Source organism: Pan troglodytes, chromosome 10 (assembly GCF_028858775.2).
Source record: "Pan troglodytes isolate AG18354 chromosome 10, NHGRI_mPanTro3-v2.0_pri, whole genome shotgun sequence".
In the NCBI taxonomy this organism is placed as follows: Eukaryota; Metazoa; Chordata; class Mammalia; order Primates; family Hominidae; genus Pan; species Pan troglodytes.
This window is the reverse complement of record NC_072408.2, coordinates 139,981,719-140,008,450: the sequence shown is the minus strand read 5'-3', so window position 1 is coordinate 140,008,450 and position 26,732 is coordinate 139,981,719. Positions and strand designations below refer to the sequence as shown.

Genomic DNA, 26,732 nt, shown 5'->3' with positions numbered 1-26,732 from the left:
AGCTATCATTAGTGTTCACGTATTTTATACGTGGCCCAAGACATTTCTTCCAATGTGGCCCAGGGATGCCAAAAGACTGGACACTGGATTCCATCCAGTATGACTTTTAAGATATCTAAGAAGATTTTGCTACACTTATTACAATGGTAGTTTTCCCACAGTGTAATTCTCTGATATAGGTTTGAAATATTGCAGAAATTCACTCTACATTCATTTATACAGTTGCTTTTTCTCCTACAAGAGTATTAAAATTTAAGTATTGCATTGTAATTGAAGGCATTCCCAAATCACTGTGTTTGTATCACTTTGGTTAATTGGAGATTGCTCCAAAGTAAACGTTCTCAATGTTGGCTGCACTCAACAAAAACTAGAGAGCAAAGATTTGATGTAGTCAGGGGTTGGCCAAGTTTTTCTGTAAAGGGCTAGATAGTAAATGTTTAACCTTTGTGGCTGTATATTAAACTCTTCAGTTGTAGAGGTAAGGAGCCATAGACTATGTAAATGAATACCTGGCCCATGGGCTGTAGCTTGATGACCTCTGATATAGTTCATGAGGTGCATCCCCACAGAGTAAACAGTAGGAAGGAAAGTGGATGTGGAGCAGATAATGGGAGAAATTCAGTATACTCTTAAATAAATAAATAATGAATTTTTTAATATCCTAATATTGCTGACAGGGTAACTTGAGTTTTACCCTGATACAAGCCATTCTTGCCTGAGAAAACCAAATCAGATACTAGATACCCATATGTAATAAGGCATGCTGCTTGAGGACACCAAATCAGATATTAAATACCCATATGTAATAAGGCATGCTGCTTGAGAAAATCAAATCAGATATTAGATACCCATACGTAGTAAGGCATGCTGCTTGTATTCGAGTCAGACTGTACACTATTGTAAGATAAATCAGCCTCTCTGAAACAACTCTTAGGGAAACTGGAGAAGCTTCTAAATGTATGTACCAATATGGCATGCCAATGGCAGGTTTGAGGAAATACACTTCTGATAATGTATTCAGAACTCTAGTACATGTAAATAAGGTGTTTTTGGGCTAAAACTTTTATAAATTTCACCTCTTACAAAATTACTTATATTTATCTAATAACACCTCCTACAAATGTGCCCTCAATGCAGCCATTACATTAATGCTCACTAAATTCATTCCTATTCATATTCTCTACCTCTCTTTCTACAAAATAAAATTGCTTACCTTCCTGATTAAGGCAAACTAACCCTGATGGTGTGAGCTTTGTCAGCTGGGCAGGTGGTAATGCCAGAACAGTTTTAAATACATGCTTACAAAAGAACGGTTTTCACTGTACATGGAACAAAACAGGAAGAATACCTTGGTAATTTTCTGTGATGTATCTTACACTTGTTTCACACTGAATAACAAATGTCTATAGTCAGATTCAAGGATAACTGTCAGCATTACCTTAAATCCAAACTCTGTCTGAAAGTTAAAACCATAAAACACCTAAAAACACTTTGTTATGTTTGTATGTTTCAACAAAAAAAACTACTCTTTATTTTTTATGTCAATATTGTAGTTACATTTTCAGAATCACATGCTGTGGGAAAAAATCAGCAAGCAGAAGGTTTATAATAAACCAAAAGATTTATTTAAACATTTTCTGAATTCACTTAAAAAACAAAAAGGAATTCCCCTTCCCTCAAAATAGAACCCTTTCCTACAGATTCCATCCAGTATGACTTTTCAGATATCTAAGGAGATTTTGCTACACTTATTACAATGGTAGTTTTCCCACAGTGTAATTCTCTGATATAGGTTTGAAATATTGCAGAAAGTCACTCTACATTCATTTATACAGTTGCTTTTTCTCCTACAAGAGTATTAAAATTTAAGTATTGCATTGTAAATGAAGGCATTCCCAAATCACTGTTTGTATCACTTTGCTTAAATATGAATTTTCTGATCTCCAAAGTGCATCTTTGTAAAGCTCATCTCTTGCCCATGCATTCTGTCCTGGTTGACAGATGTGGAATGAGGGCTAATCTCTGGCTTTCTCCAATCTATTGGATATGTATTCTTTCCTGGTAGGAATTTACACACGTAAAGTAAGGGACTCCTACCAAATGAAGTCTTCTCAACATTACCAGATGGAAGAATCTCTCAACAATATTGATTTCACCTTGTTATTGCAAAAAAAAATAAGAGTGGTTATTAATGGCTTTTCCACATATTCCTGGGTTTTTTTTTCTCCAGGGTGGTGAATAAAGTGTGGGCCATATTACTTCACAGTCATCACTTTCACATAAGGCTTCTTTCCAAGAGTTCTCTGAAGTAAGGCATTATACTTCTTTTTAAAAAATTCCATACATTCATAGTTTTTCTTTGCAGTGTAAATTCACTGGTGTTCAGTAAGGAATGAGTGGTAATTAAATGAATTTTCATATTCATAGGGGTTGTCAAGAGTGTGTGTCCTCTGATGTTTAGCAAGGTTTGAGCTCCAGCTGAAGGATTTGTTGCATACCTTACATACATAGGGTTTCTCTCCAGTATGAGTTCTCTGATGTAGAATGAGGGAAAAGCTCCGGCTGAAGGCTTTATCACATTCAGCACACGCATAGGGTTTCTCTCCAGTGTGAATCTTCGTATGTTGAATAAGGGATGCGTGCCAAGTGAAAACTTTACCACATTCATCACATTCATAGAGCTTTTCTCCAGCATGAATTCTCTGATGTTTAATAAGGAATGAGTGACAACGGAAAGCTTTCCTACATTCATTACATTCATACGGGGTTTTGGTTGTATGGATGCTCTGATGTCGAGTAAGGTGTGAGAAACGGCGAAATGCCTTCCCACATTCAATGCATTCATAAGGTTTCTCTCCAGTATGTGTAATCTGGTGGCGAATGAGTTCTGAGCCACTGCTAAATGCTTTACCACATTTCCTACATATATATTGTTTCTTTCCTATGTGAATTCTCTGATGTCGAGTGAGGTTGGAGGCACGGCTAAAGGCCTTTCCACACTCAGTACATTCATAAGGTTTCTCCCCAGTGTGCGTTCTCTGGTGTTCAATAAGAAATGAAAGGTAACTGAATGTTTTATTACAGTCCTTACACTCATGGGGTTTCTTTCCAGTATGTATCATTTGGTGTTTCACAAGGTTTGAAATCTGGCTAAAGGTTTTGCCACATTCCTTACATGCATATGGTTTCTCTCCAGTATGAGTCCTCTGGTGTAACACTAGGGAAAAGCGTCGACCAAAAGTTTTTCCACATTCATGGCATCCATAGGGCCTCTCCACAGTACTGATATTCATATGTTGAGCCAGGGCTTCTTGATGAGAGACTGTTACTTTCCTAATACATCCCTGATTTTCTTGCAGCATCTCAGTATGATCCTTGCATTTCCAGCCTCCTTTAAAACTGGAATACACAGGGCCTTGACTTAGAATTCTTTCCATGATCAAATACTGGGATGAGTCATCATAAATGACATTTTTTGGTGAAAAGTCTTTGATCTCACCACTTGACTCTGAAACTGAAAGATACCAAAAAAAAGTGAATGTTTCTTTTTCCTGTATTGAATAAAATAAGGCCATTTCTCCCTTCTTTAGCAACAGAATGAAGTTTTTTTTTTGTTTGTTTGTTTTTTTTTTTTTTTTTCTTGAGACGGAGTCTCGCTCTGTCGCCCAGGCTGGAGTGCAGTGGCGCGATCTCGGCTCACTGCAAGCTCCGCCTCCTGGGTTCACGCCATTCTCCTGCCTCAGCCTCCTGAGTAGCTGGGACTACAGGCGCCCGCTACCACGCCCGGCTAATTTTTTGTATTTTTAGTAGAGACGGGGTTTCACCGTGTTAGCCAGGATGGTCTCGATCTCCTGACCTCGTGATCCGCCCGCCTCGGCCTCCCAAAGTGCTGGGATTACAGGCGTGAGCCACCGCGCCCGGCCCAGAATGAAGTTTTAAAAAATCTTATCAATAGCAGCTTTCACAGCTGTGACTGAAATCTGAGTAGTATGCCCAGAACTTCAGAAAAGATCAAACAGAGATAGACATATAGGTAAATAAAGAGAAAGAGTAAACATAAGTAAGTGAAAGAGCAGGGAAAATAGAGCTATCAGGAAGTATTTGTGAAGGATAGGTTGCTAGTCTTCTTCACCACCATTTAAACGGTATTTACTGCCAGAATTATCTAAAAATGGCAATTTCATAATGCTGCTACTAATAAGTGTTCGTCAGATTGCACAAAGACATTAGATTCTGTTCATTTAGTGCCTCTGGAACATCTTATAATAACTTAATCTAAATGAAAAATAAAGCGGTTTCTCTGAAAACTTGCCTATGATCCTCCAACTCTACCTTCTGAACTAGTATGAAGTTCATATTTGGTATAATTATGTCTTTTCTGGGACCTATTTGAGGGTGGAATGTGGGAGGAGGGTAAGGATTAAAAACCTGACTATTGGGCATTATGCTGATTACCTGGGTGACAAAATAAATTATCTGTACACCAAACCCCCATGACACACAATTTGCTCATGTAACATGAGTAACCTTTAACCTAAAATGAAAGTTGGACAGAAAAATAAAGTGTCTTAATATCAAATGTGTTTGACAAACATAAGCCCTAATTTTCTCCATGCTGAATTTTAACGATGGACTTCATCATTTTTAAATTGGAACAGAATTTTGAAATAATATGAAGTGTCTCCTTAAAAATACATTCATACTCTTGGCCGGGCGCAGTGGCTCACGCCTGTAATCTCAGCACTTTGGGAGGCCAAGGCGGGCGGATCATGAGGTCAGGAGATCGAGACCAGCCTGGCTAACACAGTGAAACCCCGTCTCTACTAAGAATACAAAAAATTAGCCAGGCGTGGTGGCATGCGCCTGTAGTCCCAGGTACTCAGGAGGCTGAGGCAGGAGAATTGCTTGAACCTGGGAGGCAGAGGTTGCGGTGAACCGAGATTGCGCCACTGTACTCCAACCTGGGTGACAGAGCGAGAGTCTGTCTCAAAAAAAAAAAAAAAAAATCGTATCTTTAGGAAATTCTTATTAGGAAATCTATACTTAAGTGTATAGAGGTAAAAGGCCATAATATATAGAACTTATTCTCAAATGTTTCAGAAGAAAAATCATATGCCAAATGATAAGGCAAATGTGTACAAGCAAAGGTGAATGTGGACATTCTTTGTACTATTCTTATAACTTTTACATAAGCTTAAAATTCCCCATAACATCTAAAAACGCATTTTTCATTTCAGTCAAACATACGTTGGCACTTTGGGAAAAATGTTATCTGTTATTGCTCTCACAGTAAGCTTTTAAGAAAAGGTAAATAGACTGTTTCTTTGATGAAATATTTAATTCATATCTCAATAATGGATCAAGATCTGTACCTATATGGTAGGTATACAAAATACATGAAAGATCAAGATGGGGAGGCAGTGAAACAGCTGTTAAAATAATTGTGTCAATGCAGATAAAACTTTAAATTCCTTTCTTGCCTCTTCTTTAAACCAATTCTGTATCTACTGAGTACCTAAATAAGAACTCTGTAGATGTGAACTGAGTAATTCTCTTCAGGAACTGAGAATATAAATAGGGAAAGAGAACACAGAAGAAAATATTGATATAAGACACAAGAGTAAGTTCATTATACTTAGGGTAAAAATTGTATAAAAGACCAGAGATAAGATTTAAAAATCCACTCCAATAAATAAAGGCTTCATCTAGAAATGCTTCAAGGAAACTTATTGGGAACTGAAATATACCAAGTGAACCTGGACATTAAAAAAAAAATAGAAAGCTGTTGGGGCCAGGTGTGGTGGCTCATGCCTGTAATCCAACTTTGGGAGGCTGAGGCTGGAGGATCACTTGAGTCCTAGAGTTTGAGACCAGCCTAAACAACATAGTGTGACAAAATGAGACCCCTGTCTTTACCCAAAAAAAAAAAAAAAATTAAAACTTAGGCACGGTACTGTGCATCTGTACTTCTAGCTACTTGACACAGTGACCTGGAAGGACTGCTTGAACCCAGGAATTCAGGCAACAGAATGTCACCCTGTCTTCAAAAAAAAGGGGTGTTGGACAGGTAAGATGTTATTGTTAGATATGAAGAATAAGCTCAGGTGTTCTCTTGCATGGTAGGATGATTATAGCTAATAATAATGTATATTTCAAAATAGAAGAGAGAAGTTTTGAATGCTCTTGTCACATAGAAATGATACACATTTGAAATGATACACATTTGAGATAATGGATTTGCTAATTAACTTTATATGATCATTATACAATGTATACATGTATTGAAACATCACATTGTACTTCATAAACATGTACAGTCATTGTGTCAATTAAAAAGAAAAAATGGGGTTAATTGCAGATTTAGTGTATTTGCCATATTTCTCACAACAATGAGAGTAAAAAACACAATCAAAACAATGTTCGAGATATAAAAATAGAATGCTAATTACATATCCCTTCACACACTTCCCTTCCTCAATCACCTCACCTCTTCCCACCTCCTACTATACCTCCATACTCTTTTTAGTAGATGCCAAATGGATTTGAGGAAACTCAGTACTTATTAAAAGCCTATAGATAGAAGGTTTCTTTTTTCTTTTTTTTTTTTTAAGAAACGGAGTCTCGCTCTGTCACCCAGGCTGGGGTCCAGTGGCACGATCTTGGCTCACTGCAACTGCCGCCTCCCAGGTTCGAGCAATTCTCCTGCCTCAGCCTCCCGAGTAGCTGGGACTACAGGCACACGCTGCCACGCCTGGCTAATGGTTTATTTTATTTATTTATTTACTTATGTATCTTAGTAGAGATGGGGTTTCACCGTGTTGCCCAGGCTGGTCTCAAACTCCTGAGCTCAGGCAATCTGCCCACCTCGGCCTCCCAAAGTGCTAGGATTACAGGCATGAGCCACCAAGGTTTCTTTCTTGATGTAATAAAGGATTCCTTTGATAAACCAGCAACTAATATACTCCAAGGAAACTTTTTAGATGTATTCACTCTTTTCTTGGGAAAACAGCCTAATATCTTCTATCACCAATGTTATTTAAGATCAATACAGGAAGAAGGAAATTATGGAAAATTATGACAGGGAGACCTGCAGTTTACAGTCTGACTTACAAGGACCTTAGAAGTCACTACTCTGTCCTAAAAACAAGTGAAAAGTTGAACAAACTAAACTCCAGCCCCTTCTAGCCATCCTATCCCACATAAGGTGGAAAAAAAATTAAGAACTAATTAAGTTCTTAGTCCAGAAGCACAGGCTTACCATAATTTTAAGATTACAAAATGCTTCTCTTCCCTCAACACCTTACCACTACATTACAAAAGGCAGTTCCTTTTACTCAGTACATCATGTCCACCCTTCAACGTAAAATTATGAGGTATACTAAATGGCAAAAAAAAAAAAAAAAAAAAAAAAAGTTTGAACAGACTGAACAAGCATCAGAATCTGAGACAGATATGGTAGGAATGTTGGAATTATCAGTCCAGGAACTTAAGAAACTATGATTAATATGCTAACAGTTTTACTGGGAAAAAGTATACAAGATGCAAGATGAGATGGATAATGTAAGGAGAGAAATGAAAATTTTAAGAAAGAATCAAAAGGAAATACTAGAAATAAAAATTCCTGTAATGGGCCAGGTGCAGTGGCTCACGCCTGTAATCCCAGCACTTTGGGAGGTGGAGGCTGGCAGATCACAAGGTCAGGAGATCAAGACCATCCTGGCTAACACAGTGAAACCCGTCTCTACTAAAAATACAAAAAATTAGCCAGGTGTGGTGGTGGGCGCCTGTAGTCCCAGCTACTCGGGAGGCTGAGGCAGGAGAATGGCATGAACCCGGGAGGTGGAGCTTGCAGTAAGCTGAGATTGTGCCACTGCACTCCAGCCTGGGTGACAGAGCGAGACTCCATCTCAAAAGAATTCCTGTAATGAAAATAAAGAATGCCTTCAACGGGCTCATAAGTATTCTGTGTAGATATCTCAATAGAAACGTCCAAAACTGAAAAACAGATAAAATATTGAGGGGAAAAAAAGGAACAGATTATCCAAGAACTGTGGGACAACTACAAATGATGTAATATATGCATAACAGAAATACTAAAAAAGAAGGAAGAACAGAAGCAGTCTTTGAGGAAATAATGACGGAGAATTTCCCCAAATTAATGTCATAAACCAAACCACAGATGCAGGAAACACAGAGAACACCAAGCAAGGTAAGTGCCCTCTCGCCCCTCACAAAAACCCCTACAATTAGGTATATCATATTCCAATTTCAGAAAATCAAATACAAAGAAAAAAGAAGTCAAAGGAAAAAAACCTTACCTATAAAGGAACAAGGCTGGGAATTACAGTAGTCCTCTCCTCTGTAGTTTTTCACCATTTCAGTTACCTTTGTTCAATATTTAAAAGTATTAAATAGAAAATTCCAGAAATAATTCATGTTTAAACTGTACACCATTCTGAGTAGTGTGACGTCTCGCACCATCCTGCTCCACCCCACCCCGAATGTGAATCGTCCTGGCATATCTATGCTGCGAATGCTACCCACCTGTTAGTCACTTAGGAGCTGTCAGACCACCTGATGCAGTATCGTAGTGCTTGTGCTCAAATGACCCTTATTTTACTTAATCATGGCCCCAAAGCACAAGAGTAGTGATGCTGACAATTCAGATATGCCAAACAGAAGCTACAAAGTGCTTCCTTAATGGGAAAATGTGAAATTTCTTCTCCACTCAATAAGGAAAAACTCTCTCATATGCTGAGGTTGCTAAGATTACAGCAGAATGAGTCTTCTATTCATATGAAGAAGAAAAAAAGCAACTCAGCTAGTTTCGCTGTTGCACCTCAAACTGCTAAAGTTACAACCACAAGTGCATAAGTGCTTAGTTAAGGTGTAAAAGGGCCAGGCAAGGTGGCTCATGCCTGTCATCCCAGAATTTTGGGAGGCCAAGACAAGGAGATTGCCTAAGTGCTTGAGGCCAGAAGTTTGCAACCAGCTGGGCAAGATATGGAGCACCCGTCTCTAAAAAAATTTTTTTTAAATTAGGCAAGTGTGGTGGCATGCACCTGTGGTCCCAGCTACTCAGGAGGTTGAGGTGAAAGGATCGCTTAAGCCCAGGAGCTCGAGGCTGCAGTGAGCTATGATAACACCACTGCACTCCAGCCTGGGTGACAAAGTGAGACCCTGCCAAAAAAAAACAAAAAACAAAAAACAAACAAAAAACCGGAAAAGGCATTAAATTTTTGGATGGAAGACATGAACAGAAACATACTCTAACCAATGGCAATGAGGTTCAATACTATCTGCATTTTCCGGCATCCATCGGAGGTTGCGGAAAATATCCCCTGAAGATAGGGGAGGATTACCGTACATCAGATCTTCTCAGAAACCAAGAAAAAAAACAAGGAGAGTGGAGTGAAATATTTGAAGTGCTGAGAGAAAAAAAAAAAAAAAAACTCTCGAGCCCACAATTCTGTAGCCTGTGCGATTATCCTTCAAAAGTGAAGGAGAAATCACTCTCTTAGAAAAATAAACGTTTTTTTAAGAATTTGTTGCCAGTACACCTGCCCTGCAAGAAATGTTGAAAGAAGTTCTTCAGAGAGGTGGAAAATGATACAGGTCAGAAACTCAGACCTACATGAAGAAAGGAATCGCATTTAAGAAGAAATAAGTAAAAGTAAAATAAATATTTTATTTTTTTAAAAGACAGGGTCTTGCTTTATTGCCCAGGTTACAGAAGAGTGTTGGGATTATATTTCACTAGAGCCTCAAATTCCTGGGCTCAAGCACCTCCCACCCAAGCTTCCCAAAGTACTGAGATTCCAAGTGTGAGCCACTGCACCCAGCCTTAGTTTTCTTATTCTTAATTAACCTCACAGATAACAGCTTGTTCAAAATAATAACAATGTATTGGCCGGGCACGGTGGCTCATGCCTGTAATCCCAGCACTTTGGAAGGCTAAGGCCGGCAGATCACCTGAGGTCAGGAGTTTGAGACCAGCCTGGCCAACACGGTGAAACCCCGTCTCTACTAAAAATACAAAAATTAGCCGGGCGTGGTGGTGTGCACCTGTAATCCCAGTTACCCAGGAAGGAAGCTGAGGCAGGAGAATGTCTGGAACCCGGGAGGCAGAGGCTGCAGTGAGCCAAGATCATGCCATGGCACTCCAGCCTGGGTGACAGAGCAAGACTCCATCTCAAAAAATAAAATACAAGGCTGGGCACGTTGGCTCACGCCTGTAATCCCAGCACTTTGGGAGGCCGAGGCGGGCAGATCACAAGGTCTAGGAGTTGGAGACCAGCCTGGCCAATATGGTGACACCGCGTCTCTACTAAAAATACAAAAATTAGCTGAGCGTGGTGGCTCGCACCTGTAGTCCCAGCTACTTAGGAGGCTGAGGCAGAAGAATCGCTTAAACCCAGGAGGCGGATGAGCCAAGATAGTGCCACTGCACTCCAGCCTGGGTGACAGAGCAAGACTCCGTCTCAAAAATAAATAAATAAAATAAAATACAAAAAATTAGCCAGGCATGGTGGCACACACCTATAGTCCCAGCTACTCAGGAGGCTGAGTAGGAGAATCGCTTGGACCCGGGAGGCAGAGGTTGCAGTGAGCCAAGATTGTGCCACTGCACTCCAGCCTGGGCAACAGAGCGAGACTCTGTCTCAAAAAAATAATGATAATAACAATGTATTTTATGATTATAGCTTACATATAAGTGAAATGAATGACAACAGTGATACTAAGGACTGGAGGAAAAAATGAGAAATATTTTATTATAAGGTACTTGCACTACACATGAAGTGGCACAGTATTATTTGAAAGTAGGGTTGGATTATTTATAAATGTAGGCTGGGCATGGTGGCTCATGCCTGTAATCCTAGCACTTTGGGAGGCCAAGGCAGGTGGATTACTTAAGGTCAGGAGTTTGAGACCAGCCTGGCCAACATGGCAAAACCCTATCTCTACTAAAAATGCAGACCATTAGCCAGGCATGGTAGCACGCATGCCTGTAATCCCAGCTACTATGGAGGTTGAGGCAGGAGGATCTGTTGAACTCGGGAGGTGGAGGCTGCAGTGAGGAGAGATCATGCCACTGCATTCCAGCCTGGGTGACAGAACAAGACTCCATCTCAAAAAAAAAAAAATGTATATTGCAAACTTTAGGACAACCATGAGAAAAAGAAGTATAATCAATATGCTAAGAAGAGAAAATGAAATCATATAAAATGCTCAATAAAAAACACAAAACGGGGCTGGGTGCGTAGGCTCACGCCTGTAATCCCAGCACTTTGGGAGGTCGAGGTGGGCAGATCACCTGAGGTCAGGAGTTAGAGACCAGCCTGGCCAACATGGTGAAATCCCGTCTCTACTAAAAATACAAAAATTAGCCAGGTGTGGTGGTGGGCACCTGTAATCTCAGCTACATAGGAGGCTGAGGCAGAATTGCTTGAACCCAGGAGGGGGAGGTCGCAGGGAGCCAAGATTGCGCCACTGCACTCCAGTCTGGGCTACAGAGTAAGACTTCATCTCAAACACACACACACACACACACACACACGAGGTTAGATGTGGTGCCTCATGCGTATAATCCCAGCACATTGGGAGACTGAGGCAAAAGGATCTCTTGAGCCCAAGAATTTGAGACAGCAGTGAGCTATGATTGTATCATTGCACTCTGTCCTGGGAAATGGGGAGACCCTGTCTCTAAAGAAATAAGTAATTTTTTTTTTTGAGACAGAGTCTCGCTCTGTTGCCCAGGCTGGAGTGCAGTGGTGTGATCTCGGCTCACTGCAAGCTCCGCCTCCCGGGTTCACGCCATTCTCATGCCTCAGCCTCCCGAGTAGCTGGGACTATAGGTGCCCACCACCACGCCTGGCTAATATTTTGTACTTTTAGTAGAGACGAGGTTTCATCATGTTAGCCAGGATGGTCTCAATCTCCTGAACTCATGATCTGCCCACCTTGGCCTCCCATAGTGCCAGGATTACAGGCGTGAGCCACCGCACCTAGCCAAAAATTAAATAAATTTTAAAAATGAAGGTCAACAGTCTAAATACGCTAACTTAAGACATTGTCAGAGTGCATCACAAAACAAGACCCAACTATATGTTGTGTACAAGAAACCTAGTTTAAATATGAAGATGCATATAGATTTAGAATAAGTGAGTACAGAAAGGTATACCATACTAACACTTATCAAAAGAAAGAGAAGTAGCTAAATTAATTTCAGACACAGCAGACTTCAGAGCAAGGTTAAAGAAAAGCATTGCATAATGATAAAGGAGTCAATACTCCAAGAAAGAAATCATAAAAATCCTTAGTGTGCATGTGCCTAACAACAAACCATCAAAATACATTAGGCAGAGCCTGATAAAACAGCAAGGAGAAACAGATGAATGCACTATTACACTTGGGGACTTCAACACCCCTCTTTCAGAACTGGACAGATCCAGCAGGCAGAAAATCATTAAGAACATAGCTGAACTTAACAGCACCATCAATCAACTGATATCAGTAGACTACTTCATTCAACAGATTACACATTCATCTCCAATTCCCAAGACATTCACGAAGATAGACACTATTCTTAGTCATAACACACATCTTAACAAATTTCAAAGAATAGAAATCATATAATATGTGCTGTCAGACCACAATGGAATGAAACCAGAAATCAGTAACAGAAAGATTAAAAGGAAAATCTCAAAACACATGGATATTGAACAACACACTTCTAAGTAACACGAACAAGAAATCTGAAATTTAAAAATATGTTGAACTAAATGAAAATGAAAATACAACTTATTTCAGTGGGATAATCAGTGGGATGCAGTGAAAGCAGTGCTTAAAGGAAAATTTATAGCATTGAATTAATATATTAGAAAAAATGTAAATTGTAGGGAAAAGAAAGAGAGATCAGACTGTCACTGTGCCTATGTAGAAAGGGAAGACATAAGAGACTCCATTTTGAAAAAGACCTGTACTTTAAACAATTGCTTTGCTGAGATGTTGTTAATTTGTAGCTTTCCCCAGCCACTTTGACCCAACCTGGAGCTCACAAAAACGTGTGTTATATAAAATCAATGTTTAAGGGATCTAGGGCTGTGCAGGACGTGCCTTGTTAACAAAATGTTTACAAGCAGTATACTTGGTAAAAGTCATCGCCATTCTCTAGTCTCAATAAACCAGGGGCACAATGCACTGCAGAAAGCCGCAGAGACCTCTGCCCTTGAAAGCGGGGTACTGTCCAAGGTTTCTCCCCATGTGATAGTCTGAAATATGGCCTCGTGGGATGAGAAAGACCTGACCGTCCCCTAGCCCGACACCCGTAAAGGGTCTGTGCTGAGATGGATGAGTAAAAGAAGAAAGCCTCTTGCAGTTGAGATAGAGGAAGGCCACTGTCTCTCGTTTGCCCCGGGAACTGAATGTCTCGGTATAAAACCCGATTGTACATTTGTCCAATTCTGAGATGGTAGCAAAACCGCCCTATGGTGGGAGGCGAGATATGTTTGCAGTAATGCTGCCTTGTTATTCTTTACTCCGCTGAGATGTTTGAGTGGAGAGAAACATAAATCTGGATTACGTGCACATCTAGGCATAGTACCTTCCCTTAAACCTAATTATGATATAGATTCTTTTGCTCACATGTTTTTTGCTGACCTTCTCCTTATTATCAACCTGCTCTCCTACTACATTCCTTTTTGCTGAAATAATGAAAATAATAATAAAAACTGAGGGAACTCAGAGGCCGGTGCTGGTGCAGGTCCTTGGTATGCTGAGTGCTGGTCCCCTGGGCCCACTGTTGTTTCTCTATACTTTGTCTCTGTGTCTTCTTTCTTTTCTCAGTCTCTCATCCCACCCGACTAGAAATACCCACAGGTGTGGAGGGGCAGGCCACCCCTTCATAAATCAGTCATCTACCTTCTATGTTAGGAAATTTTAAAAAGAGCAAATTAAATTCAAAGGAAGAAGAAAAGAAATAAAAATCAGAGCAAAGGACCCAGGTGCAGTGGCTCACACCTGTAATCCCAGCACTTTGGGAGGCCAAGGTGGGTAGATCATTTGAGGACAGGAGTTCAAGACCAGACTGGACAACATAGCAAGACTCTGTCTTTACAAATAAAAAATAAAATATTTAGTGAGGAGTGTTGGCATGTGTCTGTACTTATAGCTACTTGGAAGCTAAGGCAGGAGGAAGGCTTGAGCCCAGGAAATTTAGGTTACAGTGAGCTACGATTGTGGCACTGCATTCCAGCCTAGGTGACAGAGCAAGATCCTGTCTCAAAAAAATAGGCTGGGTGTGGTGGCTCACATCTATAATCCCAGCACTTTGGGAGGCTGAAGTGGGTGGATTACTGGAGGTCAGGAGTTCAAGACCAGCCTGGCCAACATGATGAGACCCCATCTCTACTAAAAATACAAAATTAGCTGGGCGTGGTGGCGTGCACCTGTAATCCCAGCTACTTGAGAGGCTGAGGCAGAAGAATCGCTTGAACCCGGGAGGCAGAGGCTGCAGTAAGTGAGATAGTGCCATTGCACTCCAGCCTGGGCAAAAGGATAGAAACTCTGTCTCAAAAAAAAAAAAAAAGCACAAATATTGATGAAATTTAAAATAGGATATTAATAGAGAAAAGCAACCAAATCAACCTAGTTCTCTGAAAAGATAATTAAAATCAATAAGCCTCTAGCCAGGCTAATTAAGAAAAAAAGATGTCATACATTACTAATATCAGCAATGAAAGGGGGCCTCAGTACAAATTTCATGGGCATAAAAAGGATAATAAAGGAATACCATGAACAACTCTGCCCACAAATTTGATAACATAGCTAAAATGGTCCAATTCCTTGAAAGACATACATTGCTAAAGCTCACACAATAAGGAGGAAACTATCTGAATAGGCCTGTATCTAGCAAAGAAATCAAATGAGGCTGCGTGCGGTGGCTCACACTTACAATCCTAGCACTTTGGGAGGCCAAGGTGGGCAGATTGCTTGAACCTAGGAATTCAAGACTAGCCTGGGCAACATGGTGAAACCCCGTCTCTGCAAAAAATACAAAAATGAGCTGGGCATGGTGGAGTGCACCTGTAGTCCCAGCTACTTGGGAGGCTGAGACGGGAGGATCACCTGGGCCGGGGGAAGTTGAGGCTGCAGTGAGCCATGATTGCACCACTGCACTCCAGCCTTGACAACAGAGTGAGACCCTGCCTCGAAAAAAAAAAAATCAAATGAATAATTAATAACTTTCAAAAATGAAAGCATCAGGATTCACTGGTAAATTCTACCAAACATTTAAGGAAGAAATTATACCAATCCCCTCAATCTCTTCCAGACGACAGAAGCGGAGGGAAAACTTCCCCACTCATTCTATGAGGCCAGCACTGACCTAGTATCAAAACCAAAGGAATTATAAGAAAAGAAAATGACAGGCCAGTATCTCTCATGAACATAAATGTAAAAATTCTCAACAAAATACTAGTAAATTTAATCCAACAATGTATAAAGGGAATTATACTCCATGCCCAAGTGGAATTTATCCCAGGTATACAGGGCTGGTTCAACATTTGAAAATCAATTATTGTAAAATATAATCCATCACATCAACAGGCTAAAGAAGTAAAATCACATAATATCAATAGAAGCAATAAAAGCATTAGCAAAATCCAACAACCAATCGTGATAAAAAAATAAAATCACATGATAATATCAACCATTCACTGCTGATGGGAATGCAAAATGGTACAATCACTTTGGAAGACATTTTGGCAGTTACTTACAAAACTAAATATATTCTTACCATATGACCCAGCAGTCACACTCCTTGGTATTTACCCAAATGAAATGAAAACTTATGCCCATACAAAAACCTGCACACAGATGTGCTTTATTCAAAATTGTCAAAATTTTGGAAGCAATCACAATGTCCTTAAGTAGGTGAACATATAAGTAAACTGCAGTACATGCAGACAATGGAATATTATTCAGTGCTAAAAAGAAAGAGCTATCAAGCCATGAAAAGACATGTAACTAAAATGCATATTACTATGTATTATTTATGTGAAAGAAGCCATTTTGAAAAGGTTAATTCCAACTCTCTGACATTCTAGAACAGGCAAAACTATGGAGACAGTAACAAAAATCAGTGGATGCCAAGGGTTAGGAATGAGTGATTAGGCAGAACACAGAATTTTTAGTGCAGTGAAATTATTCTATAAACAACAATGGTATGTGCAGGAAAAAATCTAGAAAGATTTAGAGCCTTCCTTCCTTCCTCCCTTCCCTTCTTTCTTCCTTCCTTTTTCTTTTCTTTTCTTTTTTTTAGACAGAGTCTTGCTGTCGCCCAGGCCGGAGTACAATGGCATGATCTCAACTTACTGCAACCTCCGCCTCCTGGGCTCCAGCGATTCTTCCACCTCAGCCTCCCGAGTAGCTGGGATTACAGACGCACACCACCACACCCGGCTAATTTTTGTATTTTAGTAGAGACGGGTTTCACCATGTTGGCCAAGCTGGTCTTGAACTCCTGACCTCAGGTGATCTGCCCACCTCGGCCTCCCAAAGTGCTCACAGGTGTGAGCCACCACACTCAGCCGTATTATTTGTATAATAAAGATAAAGAGATATAAATATACAAATTGACTAGCATTCCTATAGAGAAGCAATATAGAAAAGAAACTGGGGAAAGTTGCTCAAGAAGAAATAACAGGTATGCAACAATTTTACAAAGAAAATTCAAAATTTTAAGAAGCTGTGCAGGTAACTCCTAAATGTCTACTTTAGTTCAGCATCAGCATCATCTGGTCATTTGTTAGAAATGCAAATTCTGGCTGGTCTGAATGCAGTGGAGTTTATAAGTCATTGATAACAACTAGTTATCGATTTCTTTGTTTCTCCTCCACTCCCGCTTTTTTTTTTTTTGACTAGCCAAAAAAAGAAAGAAATGCAAATTATTTGGTTCCACCCCAAACCTACCAATTTAGAATTTCCAGGGTGGGGCCCAGGAATATGCATTTGAAACCTCTTGACTATGATACTCAATTGCCTACTGGATTTATATATTCATATCCCACAGAGACCCAAACTCAACAAGTCTCAATATAATCTTCCCTCCCCCACAAACTTGCTGATCCTTTTTTTTTTTAACTAAGGGAACAATCATACCACCAAAAAGACGAATGTCAGCCACGACTTCTCAGTCTTCTTCATGTCTGTCATCTAGCCGATCGCCAGGTCCTTTTGAGTCTACTTCTTCACTTTATTTCCAATCTGTCTACCTCCCTTAGCTCCCTGGATGCCTACATAGTTCAGGTAATGATTAGATCTACACTAGGTTGCAGCAACAACTCTTAAATGGTAGCCCTGTTTACTTAAAATAATTCAGAGAAAAAAAGGGGCAGGGGTAAGACAAATACAATAAAATGTTAATCATTACATCTGTAACTAAGGCTGTATAGATTGGAGCAAAGAGAAAAATGAAAGAGAATTGAGAACCTAGAAACATACAAACACAAAAATTGACATTTAACTAATTTCAAAACAGTGAGGAAAATGGTTGATCTATCAATAAATGCTACTATGATAACTGGATCTCCGTACAGAAGATAGCAAAGTTGACTACTAACTCACATGACAAAATAAAGTGAGCGATGGATCGAAATGTGAATGGCAAAATAAGTAGGCTTTTTTAAAAGAAAATATAGGAAGATGTCTTCATCATAATCCCTTAGGAGGGAAAGATTTCTTAAACAGGCTAAAAAAATACTAAACATAAAAGAAAAGATTGATACATCTGACTACACTAAAATTAAGAATTTCTGTTCATCAAAAGAAGCTATGAAGGTTAAAAAAAAAGCCACAATGTGAAAGATTTTGAAGTACATACAATTAGCAAAGGATTTCTATCTAAAATATATAACTTCTACAAATCAATAAAAGAATCCAATAGATACAAGAGCAAAAATCTTCAAGATTCACTTCACAGATGGGGATACCTAGATGTTCAATAAACATACGAAAAGGTGCTCAACTTTATTAATGGCCTGACAAATGCAAGTTTAAACCACAAGCTACCACTGCACACCCTTCTGATAGATGAAAATTACTATGCCCAACAGGCATTCACTTATTGGGTTTGTGGGAGTATAAGTCAGTCAAGGATCTTTGGAAAACATTTTGGCATTATCTAATAACATAAAGAGGTGCATTATCCTCCAACTTGGCAATTCCAGTCCTAGATATAAACCACAGAGAAACTTGTGCCCATATGTATCAGGATACATGCACAGTAACAGCATTGCTTGCAGTATCTCTAAATGTGCAAAAAACTTAAGAAGCCCTCAATAGTAGAACGAATAAATTGTGGTATACTTATCGTACAATGAAAAAAACTATTAGAGCAATTACGTTAAAAATTCTTTTAACTTTTAAAAAAATAGGGTCTTGCTGTATTGCCCAGGCTGGAGTGCAGTGGCACAATCACAGTTCACTGCAGCCTGAAACTCCTAGGCTCAAGTGGTTCTCTTACCTCAACCTCTCAAGTAGCTAGGACTATGGGCACATGCCACCATGCCTAGCTAGCTTTTAAAATTTTTTTGTGGAGACAGGGTCTCTCTATGTTGCCCAGGCTTGTCTTCAACTCCTGGCCTCAAGTGATTCTCCCAACTCAGCCTCCCAAAGTATTGGAATTATAGGCATGAGCCACCATGCACAGCCAAAAACATTTTAAAAATAATTTTGAGAAGCAAATCAATAAATACATTATAAATCTTTCTATATAAAGTTAACAAACACACAAACCTCAACTATAGTGAACACAAATGCAAGCAGCTGATGGAACGATAAAGAAAACCAAGGAAGCTACTTTACCATGAAAGCAAAGAGATGATTAGCTTTATTGGAGGGTTAGGATGAGCACACAGAAGGCTCTCAAGGAACCTAGCAGTATTGTGTTTATTGCCCTTGGGCACATGGCTGTTTGCCTTATAATAATTTATTAAGCTGTACATGTATGTTCATGCATTACTTCTGTCTGTGTGTGATATTTCACAATGAAAAAAATTTTCAAAATAAGATCCTGGAAGGAATACATAAAAACTTCAAGAACTGTGTTAAAGTAGTAGAATTAGGCCAGGCACAGTGGCTCACGCCTGTAATCCCAGCACTTTGGGAGGCCTAGGCGGGCAGATCACTAGGTTAGGAGTTTGAGACCAGCCTGGCCAACATGGTGAAACCCCATCTCTACTAAAAATACAAAACTTAGCCAGGCATGGTGGCAGGTGCCTGTAGTCCCAGTTACTCAGGGGGCTGAAGCAGCAGAATCACTTGAACCCGGACAGCGGAGGTTGCAGTAAGCTGAGATCGTGCCATCGCACTCCAGCCTAGGGGGCAAGAGCAAGAATTTGTCTCAAAAAAAAAAAGTAGAATTAGAGGCAACTTCCATGTTTTCCTTTTTCCTCACTTCCTTTGTACATGCTTTTATCAGTTTTGTTATTTTTTAATTCAAAAAGGACATTTTTCCTCATTTGCTCCCACTAAACAAAGTTTCCCTGCACCTGTGCCATCTCACTGCTTCAGCCCACATTAGTACCTCCTTTGCAAATCCTTCTGGACATTCTCCTAAGGGACCCCGCAGCATTTCATATTAACCACTACTCTTCCTTAAAGCTACAGCTCAGTTTTCATGGCATCTGTTTCATCAGTCCTAAGCTGCTGCCTCCTAAAAAGTACGCATTCCTCCTTTTCTCTCTAAAAATCAGTGGACCTCCATTAAACATGTGCTATAGAAGCAACTATAGAATTTACAGAACTTACAGAATTCATCACCTTTTCTCCAAAACTGACCCTTTTTCTCTCTTTTGTTTCTCTACTACTATCTGTATCCAAATTACCCAAGCCTAAAACACCAACTGGAAATTCCTTTTTTCACTGCTGTACTGCTAATTTGAGGATATCTAATGCAAGTTATTTAGACACATCACTAGGCCATGAATTCCTTGATAGTTATTACACTTTTGCACACCCTCTAGTCTCTGTAGCACTTAATAGAAAGTCTTGAGAAAGATTTGACAAGATTAAAATTTCTGTAAATATTAAGAGTGTATGTGAAGGAATAAATAAATATCAATTAATCAAAGAGTAATGAATTAATCTTTTCAAGGTGATTAAATAGAACAGCAAAATATGTACTTTTAAATTTTTTTTTCTTTCTCAGGTTGAATTCAGGCAATAGAAATGTATGTCCATTTGAAGAAAGAAAGGAAAGAAAAAACAAAAAGAAATGAAATTCAGAGACCAGACAGAACTAACAATGGGAACAAAAAAGACACCTGTGAGAAAGAAGAGACAGTATGTGAGAACTGGTCGAGTATGTCAGCTGTTACGTAATATAGAAAAAACAGAATTGGGTATGAAGTAGTCTTTTATGGAGTTGTAAGTGAAACTTCAGTCTTTATACCTCTGGTATCTTTTTTTTTTTTTTTGAGATGGAGTCTTGCTCTGTCGCCCAGGCTGCAGTGCAGTGGCGCAATCTCGACTCACTGCAAGCTCTGCCTCCCGGGTTCACGCCATTCTCCTGCCTCAGCCTCCCAAGTAGCTGGGACTACAGGCACCCGCCACCACGCCAGGCAAATTTTTTTGTATTTTTAGCAGAGATGGGGTGTCACCGTGTTAGCCAGGATGGTCTCGATCTCCTGACGTCGTGATCCACCCACCTCGGCCTCCCAAAGTGCTGGGATTACAAGCGTAAGCCACTGCGCCTAGCGTATCTCTGGTATCTTTAAGGGAAAATTTTCCAATCAGCATATTAAAAAGTATTCCTTTTTCATTGACTAATTGAGTGGTTTTAAAAAATTTCCCCATCAGCTTCCAACTCACTCACCTGAAAACAGATCTCTTTTCACTTCCCTTTTCCCCAGCCAGGGTTCTTTCCCTTGCTCCAATAAGGAAACCACATCTGGCTTAGAAATGGAAAGACCTGCTTGCAGAAAATGAAATAAATTCAAGATCAGTCATTGAATCCTAAGAGGTGCCACAAAGGAAATGTCAGATGTAAGTTTTTAAAATGTCTAAAAATAAAGTGCAGTTACGTCCCCATCTTAAAACTAATTTTAAGAAACCCCATACCTCTCTTGGGAATATTCAGCCAGATAATTATAACAGCCACCCTAACGGTCAAATTTTGCCTTGAGGGAGATGAAGAAGAATACTTACCCAGTGAGACCAGATGGCCATAGTTCTCCAACATCACACATCTGTACAAATCTCTTTGAGCAGGCTGAAGCCATTTCCACTCCTCCTGGGAGAAGTCTATGGCCACATCTCTGAATGTCACTGACCCCTGAAATGACGGACAGATATTTGCATGACCAGCACGCATGCCCCCGAACTCCCTCATCAAGGAATAAAATGAGTCTCACTGTGGAGGTTAGGCAATGTGTCTAAGTAGTAACAGTGAGAGTTTTCAGAATTCTGAGTAATTATATAATGAAGAGCCTAGCTCTTGTGTTTTGTTGTATAACTGGAGAAAAGGAGAAAAACAAATTATCTGTCCTGAGATAATTTACAATTTTATTCAAAATAAAGGATTATACACATGAACAATATGGATTTTTGGCACTGGTTGTAAAAATTCTTAAGATTTTACAGTATTCCTTTATGTTAATAAACAATGTATATTTTCCTTAATACCAGCCTATTTTAATATAATTCAGCCAGAATTTCTTCAGGGTAATAATTGGCTACAGCAGATAACAGCACCACCCTTCAAATGGGGCATACAGTCTCAAGTTTGTCACAGTTATCCCTAATCCTAAAGAAATACCTGTGAAACTTAGTGGTAATTTTAGCAATGTCACACAACAAGGAGGATAAGCAATAAAGAATCTTGATTCCGCAAGAAGAGAACGTAATACCTCCCAGGACAGAACCCAAAGCACTTTCCCTCAGAGTTAGGGGGAATAACATATGAGCCCTTGCTTTGCAGCCTGGTTTTGCACCACTTGAGTGATCCACATTGATCTATAAGGCATGAATGGGAATTTAAAATGTCTCAAACTAGTAGCAGCCCCAGATGGATGGCAGTTATAATTTACAGTTTTGAAGTTTAATAAAAAAGTCATTAAAGACTGTTGACTAATAAAGCAGCTGTTTCCTACACAGCAAGATCTGCAGCAGAGGTGGAAATTGGATTCCCCAGCAAAACTCAGAGAGCCTCTGAATTTGAAGAGAAGTATGACAAAAAGTAGGATAAAGAAGTGGAACTGAAATGAGGGACTCATTTTGAATAGTTGACCCTGTTATCCCCACTGCTGTGAAGCACAATTACCAGCCAAGCCCTTAGGCCAAATCAAAATAAAAATGTGTTCCTTATGTCATGTCTGAAAAATGAGCTCTGAGGATTCGGAGATTTTGTTTTGGTCACTTCTGCATCCTCAAGACATAGAATGAGTTGCGCATTACAATCACTTGGAAGGACTGTTAGACTGCTGGGCCAAATTCCCAGTTTCTGATTCAGAAGGTCTGGGGTAGGACTCAAGAATATTCATTTCTAATACGTTCTCAGATGATGCTGATACTGCTGGTCCAAGGATCACACTGTGGGAACCACTGAAAGTAGAGGTTCAGTAAAAACATATTGAATAAATGAATGAAGGGGCGCTGGAGTAACGTAAAGCACTCCTCATCCTAATACTGTGGGAAAGAGGAGGCGATGTAACAGCTGGCACCCTCCCCTCTCACCCTAAAACATGCCAGCCAGGTCAGAAACCCCGCCCACATCTGGATAGCTTCCTGTCACTCTCTTCATGTATACTTAAGTATAAGCACCTGAAAAGGAGGAACAAGGGACAGGGTCCTGGGGTTCTGCCAGGCAGGTGGTTGTAGGAGAAAGAAAGCCACGTCCCAAGTCCTGAAAAACACGGCTGCACTTCACAAAGAAAAGCGGAAACAGGCTAAGTGGGTTGGCTCACTTGAGGCCAAGAGTTTGAGGTTACAGGATGCTATGATCGCTCCACTGCCTGGGCGACAGGAGGAGACCCTGTCTCTCTCTTAAAAAAAAAAAAATTATATATATATATATATATATATATATATACATTTATTTATTTATCAATCATTAGCTTACCTGAGACATAGCTCGCAGAAGGGAAGGAGGAAATCAGAAAAGTGTAAAATGGCAGACCTGGCAGAGAGAGAAAGGAGCCCTGAGCGAACAGGCCAGCTAGGCCGCGCCCAAGTCACTAGATTCCCGCACTGGGGATTCCCGTGGCCCCCGCTCCGCGCCTCCCACGTAGAGAGCGGGGCGCCCTGAGAGATCGCGCTTGGACCACTGGCGCCGGCTTTCTCTTCCTGCCACGGCGCGCCTCCGCAGAACCCCCTCACCTAACAGTGGCCACAGGACGGTGCGTTTCCGTGGTGCTTTCCGCCAGGTGGGCGTAGCGTTCCAGGGCTCCGGACCGAGTCACCGCCCGGGGCCATCCGGCGCAGACCGGGAGGGCTCCTTTCGTTGCCTACAGCCAACACAGGACAGACGCTCGGCGACGCCCCCCAGGGCCCCACCGCGGGCGTCGCAGGAATTGCGTCTGCAGAAGCCTCGCCGACGTCACCCCAACCAGGCCGCCGGCCTCAAGAAACTACAATTCCCAGAAGCCAATGCGGCCCTGCGCGCAGGGGCTTTTCGTTCCTACTGGAACTCCCAGAGCGCCTCGCTGCCGCGCCCAGAACGCCAGGAGACAAAGAACGAGGGCCTGGGACAACTACAATTCCCAGACGCCATCGCGGTCCGGTGCGCCAGAGCATAGGGGCTATCCTCCCACGCCCAGAGCCGAGAAACAAAGAACTCGGGTCCTAGGCAACTACATTTCCCAGAAACAACCGCGGCCCCCCGCGGAAGAGTACACAGACCTTTGCGTTCCTATAACTGCCAGAGTGTCTCGCGGCCACGCGCACAACTAGCCGAGAAACGAAGAACGCGGGACTCAGGCAACCACACTTCCCAGAAACAACCTCGACCCCGCGCGAGAGAGCATATGGCTTTCCCCGCCCGACTGCAACTCCCAGGGTGCTTTGAGGCCAAGCGCACATCATCGAAAGACAAAGAACACGAGCTTCAGGCAACTACACTTCCCAGAACCTCTAGCGACCGTGCGCAAAAGAGCGGAGGACGTTCTTCCCCTACTACGACTCCCAGAGTGCATCGTGGCCACGCCCAAAGCCAGAAGACCACGCAGAGCTCCAGCGACTACATTCCCCCAAACTCCTGCGCTGCACGCCAGAGGGTATAGGGTTTTCCTCCCCTAGTACGACTCCCACAGTGCTTTGCTGGCGTGCACACACCGCCCAGAGACAAGGAGCTGGAGACTCAGGTGACTACACTTCCCAGAACACACCGCGGCCCAGCAAGAGCCCAAGACCGCCTCTATTAAACAACTAGGATTCTTAACAACGACTGTGGAGTCAGTACTTCAGTCTAAGACCTTTTGCTACTGGAAAGGGGTTTGGATCTCAGACTCTAAGAGAGGGTTCTTGGATCTTGCACAAGAAAGAATTTGAGGCGAATCCATAAGGTGAAAGCAAGTTTATTAGGAAAGTAAAGGAATAAAGAATGGCTAATCCATAGGGAGGGCAGCCCCGAGGGCTCCTGGTTGCGCATTTTTGTGGTTATTTCTTGATGGTATGCTAAACAAGGGGTGGATTATTCATGCCTCCTCTTTTCAGACCATATAGGGTAACTTCCTGAAGTTGCCATGGCCACTGGTGGGCAGTGAGGACAATCAGGTCGTTCTCATCGCTATCTCGGTTTTAGTCGGCTTCTTTACTGCAACCTGTTTTATCAGCAAGGTCTTTATGACCTGTATCTTGTGCCAGCCTCATGTCTCATCTTGTGACTAAGAATGCCTTAACCTCCAGGGAATGCCGCCCAGCAGGTCTCAGCCTTATTTTAACCAGCCCCTACTCAAGATAGAGTTGCCCTGGTTCAACCGCCTCTGACAGTGGAAGATGTAGCAGTGAGGACAGCCAGAAGTCACTCTCATTGCCATCTTGGTTTTGGTGGGTTTTAGCCGGCTTCTTTACTGTAAACTTTTATCAGCAAGGTCTTTATGACCTGTGTCTCATGCTGACCTGCTGTCTCATACTGTGAGTTAGAATGCCTAACGGTCTTGGAACGCAGCCCAGTATGCCTCAGCCTTATTTTACCCAGTTCTTATTTAAGATGGAGTTGCCGGGCGCTGTGGCTCACGCCTGTAATCCCAGCACTTTGGGAGGCTAAGGCGGGCAGATCACCTGAGGTCAGGAGTTTGCAATCAGCCTGGCCAACAGGCCAGAGTGTAACCTTGTCTCTACTAAAAATACAAAAATTACCTGGGCATGGTGGTGGGTGCCTGTAATCCCAGCTACTTGGGAAGCTGAGGCAGGAGAATCACTTGAACCTGGGAGGTGGAGCTTGCAGTGAGCCAAGTTGGCGCTACTGCACTCCAGCCTGGGCGACAGAGTGAGGCTCCATCTCAAACAATAAAAATTAAGTGGTGGCTCACGCATGTAATCCCAGCACTTTGGGAGACTGTGGCTAGCGGATCACAAGGTCAGAAGTTTGAGACCAGCCTGACAAACATGGTGAAACCCCATCTCTACTAAAAATACAAAAACTAGCTGGGCGTGGTGGTGCACACCTATAATCCCACTCCGGAGGCTGAGACAGGAGAATTGCTTGAACCTGGGAGGCGAAGGTTGTAGTGAGCTGAGATCGCGCTATTGCACTCCAGCCTGGGCGAAAGAGCGAGACTGTGTCAAAAAAAAGAGCAAAACAACAACAAATAAAATAAAAAACAAGATGGAGTTGCTCTGATTCAAGCACCCCTGATGCTTTGGCTTCGTATAACTGTAATAACCAGAATCCTTGCAACGCTCCCAGGTCACCTTGAAACAGTGGTCTCAGAGGATGTGACTCCGAGTCCCTCGTGGCCTTATGGAGCGGCCCAGTCTCTACTTGGTACCGGCACAGCCACGGCTTCTCCCTCTGGGATTCCCCCAGCCTCGAGCAGTCTCCGAGCAGTCTCATGTTACCTGAGAAGGAACGCTGGAGCGGCCCTGGTTTTTCATGTGCTCCAGCTCGAGCCCTCCCCCAGAAGCCTTCTGGAAAGAGGCGCTGGATTGCATCTACAGGGGCTGGACGCCCAGTGACCTGGGGGCGCCTCTACTCCCAGCATTGTGTGGGGCACTGTCCTGGGCACGTAGGAGAGGTTTTGGGGAAGCAAGCCAGTCACATCCCTGTCCTTGAAGAGCACCAACTGTATGCTGAAATACGAGGTTAGGGAAGAGTCAACCCACTGAATCAAAGGAGTATTGTTCCAGATCGAGAGAACAGTTTATGAAAAAGAGAGACAAAAAAGAAAAAGCCCATTATACAAAATGGAAGAGGGCAAAAAAAGAGGAAATTCACTGGCCTGGTGAAAAGACATGAGACTGAAAAAAAAGTCCTTGTGAAGGAGCTTGGATGTCGCTCAGTAAGCTAGGAAGACACATTAAAATTCGAAGGAGGATATGCGTAATCATATTTGCATTCCACAGCCTGTGTTCATGGTGAACTGAAGGGAAGAAGGCCACTAGGGGCAATAGTTAAGTGTTCTGGAAACTAATCTGAACTGTGGCAGAGAATGGATTGAGGGGAATGAGTTAAGAAACAACTTAATGCCAGGCGTGGTGGCTCACGCTTGTAATCCCAGCACTTTGGGAGGCTG

At 41.6% G+C, this 26,732-nt stretch overlaps 1 protein-coding gene across 4 annotated transcripts; it reads right to left on the bottom strand.

The window, feature by feature from the left end:
• Positions 1-1,602: 1,602 nt before the first annotated feature.
• Positions 1,603-23,629, bottom strand: ZNF140 (zinc finger protein 140). 4 transcript variants are annotated; one of them, XM_063785348.1, is made up of 6 exons: positions 23,377-23,629; positions 23,120-23,176; positions 21,208-21,334; positions 20,876-20,971; positions 8,319-8,385; positions 1,603-3,514 (listed from the first exon to the last, which is right to left on the bottom strand). In XM_063785348.1, exons 5-6 carry the CDS (start codon positions 8,374-8,376, stop codon positions 2,373-2,375), a joined length of 1,200 nt encoding a protein of 399 aa, XP_063641418.1. In that variant the 5' UTR covers positions 8,377-8,385; positions 20,876-20,971; positions 21,208-21,334; positions 23,120-23,176; positions 23,377-23,629; the 3' UTR covers positions 1,603-2,372. The 4 variants fall into 4 exon arrangements, with proteins under 4 accessions (XP_063641418.1, XP_063641419.1, XP_009424909.1 ...); XM_063785349.1 differs by having other exon boundaries at positions 20,876-20,974; positions 23,377-23,503; XM_009426634.5 differs by lacking the exon at positions 8,319-8,385 and having other exon boundaries at positions 20,876-20,974; positions 23,377-23,503.
• Positions 23,630-26,732: the final 3,103 nt, after the last annotated feature.

Coding starts and splice junctions, on each gene's coding strand:
- ZNF140 (XM_009426634.5), bottom strand. Junction 20,975..21,207: donor TGGCCATCTGGTCTCACTGG/GTAAGTATTCTT, acceptor ATTTTCTGCAAG/CAGGTCTTTCCATTTCTAAG. Junction 3,515..20,875: donor GAAAAGAGATCTGTTTTCAG/GTGAGTGAGTTG, acceptor GGTATCTTTCAG/TTTCAGAGTCAAGTGGTGAG.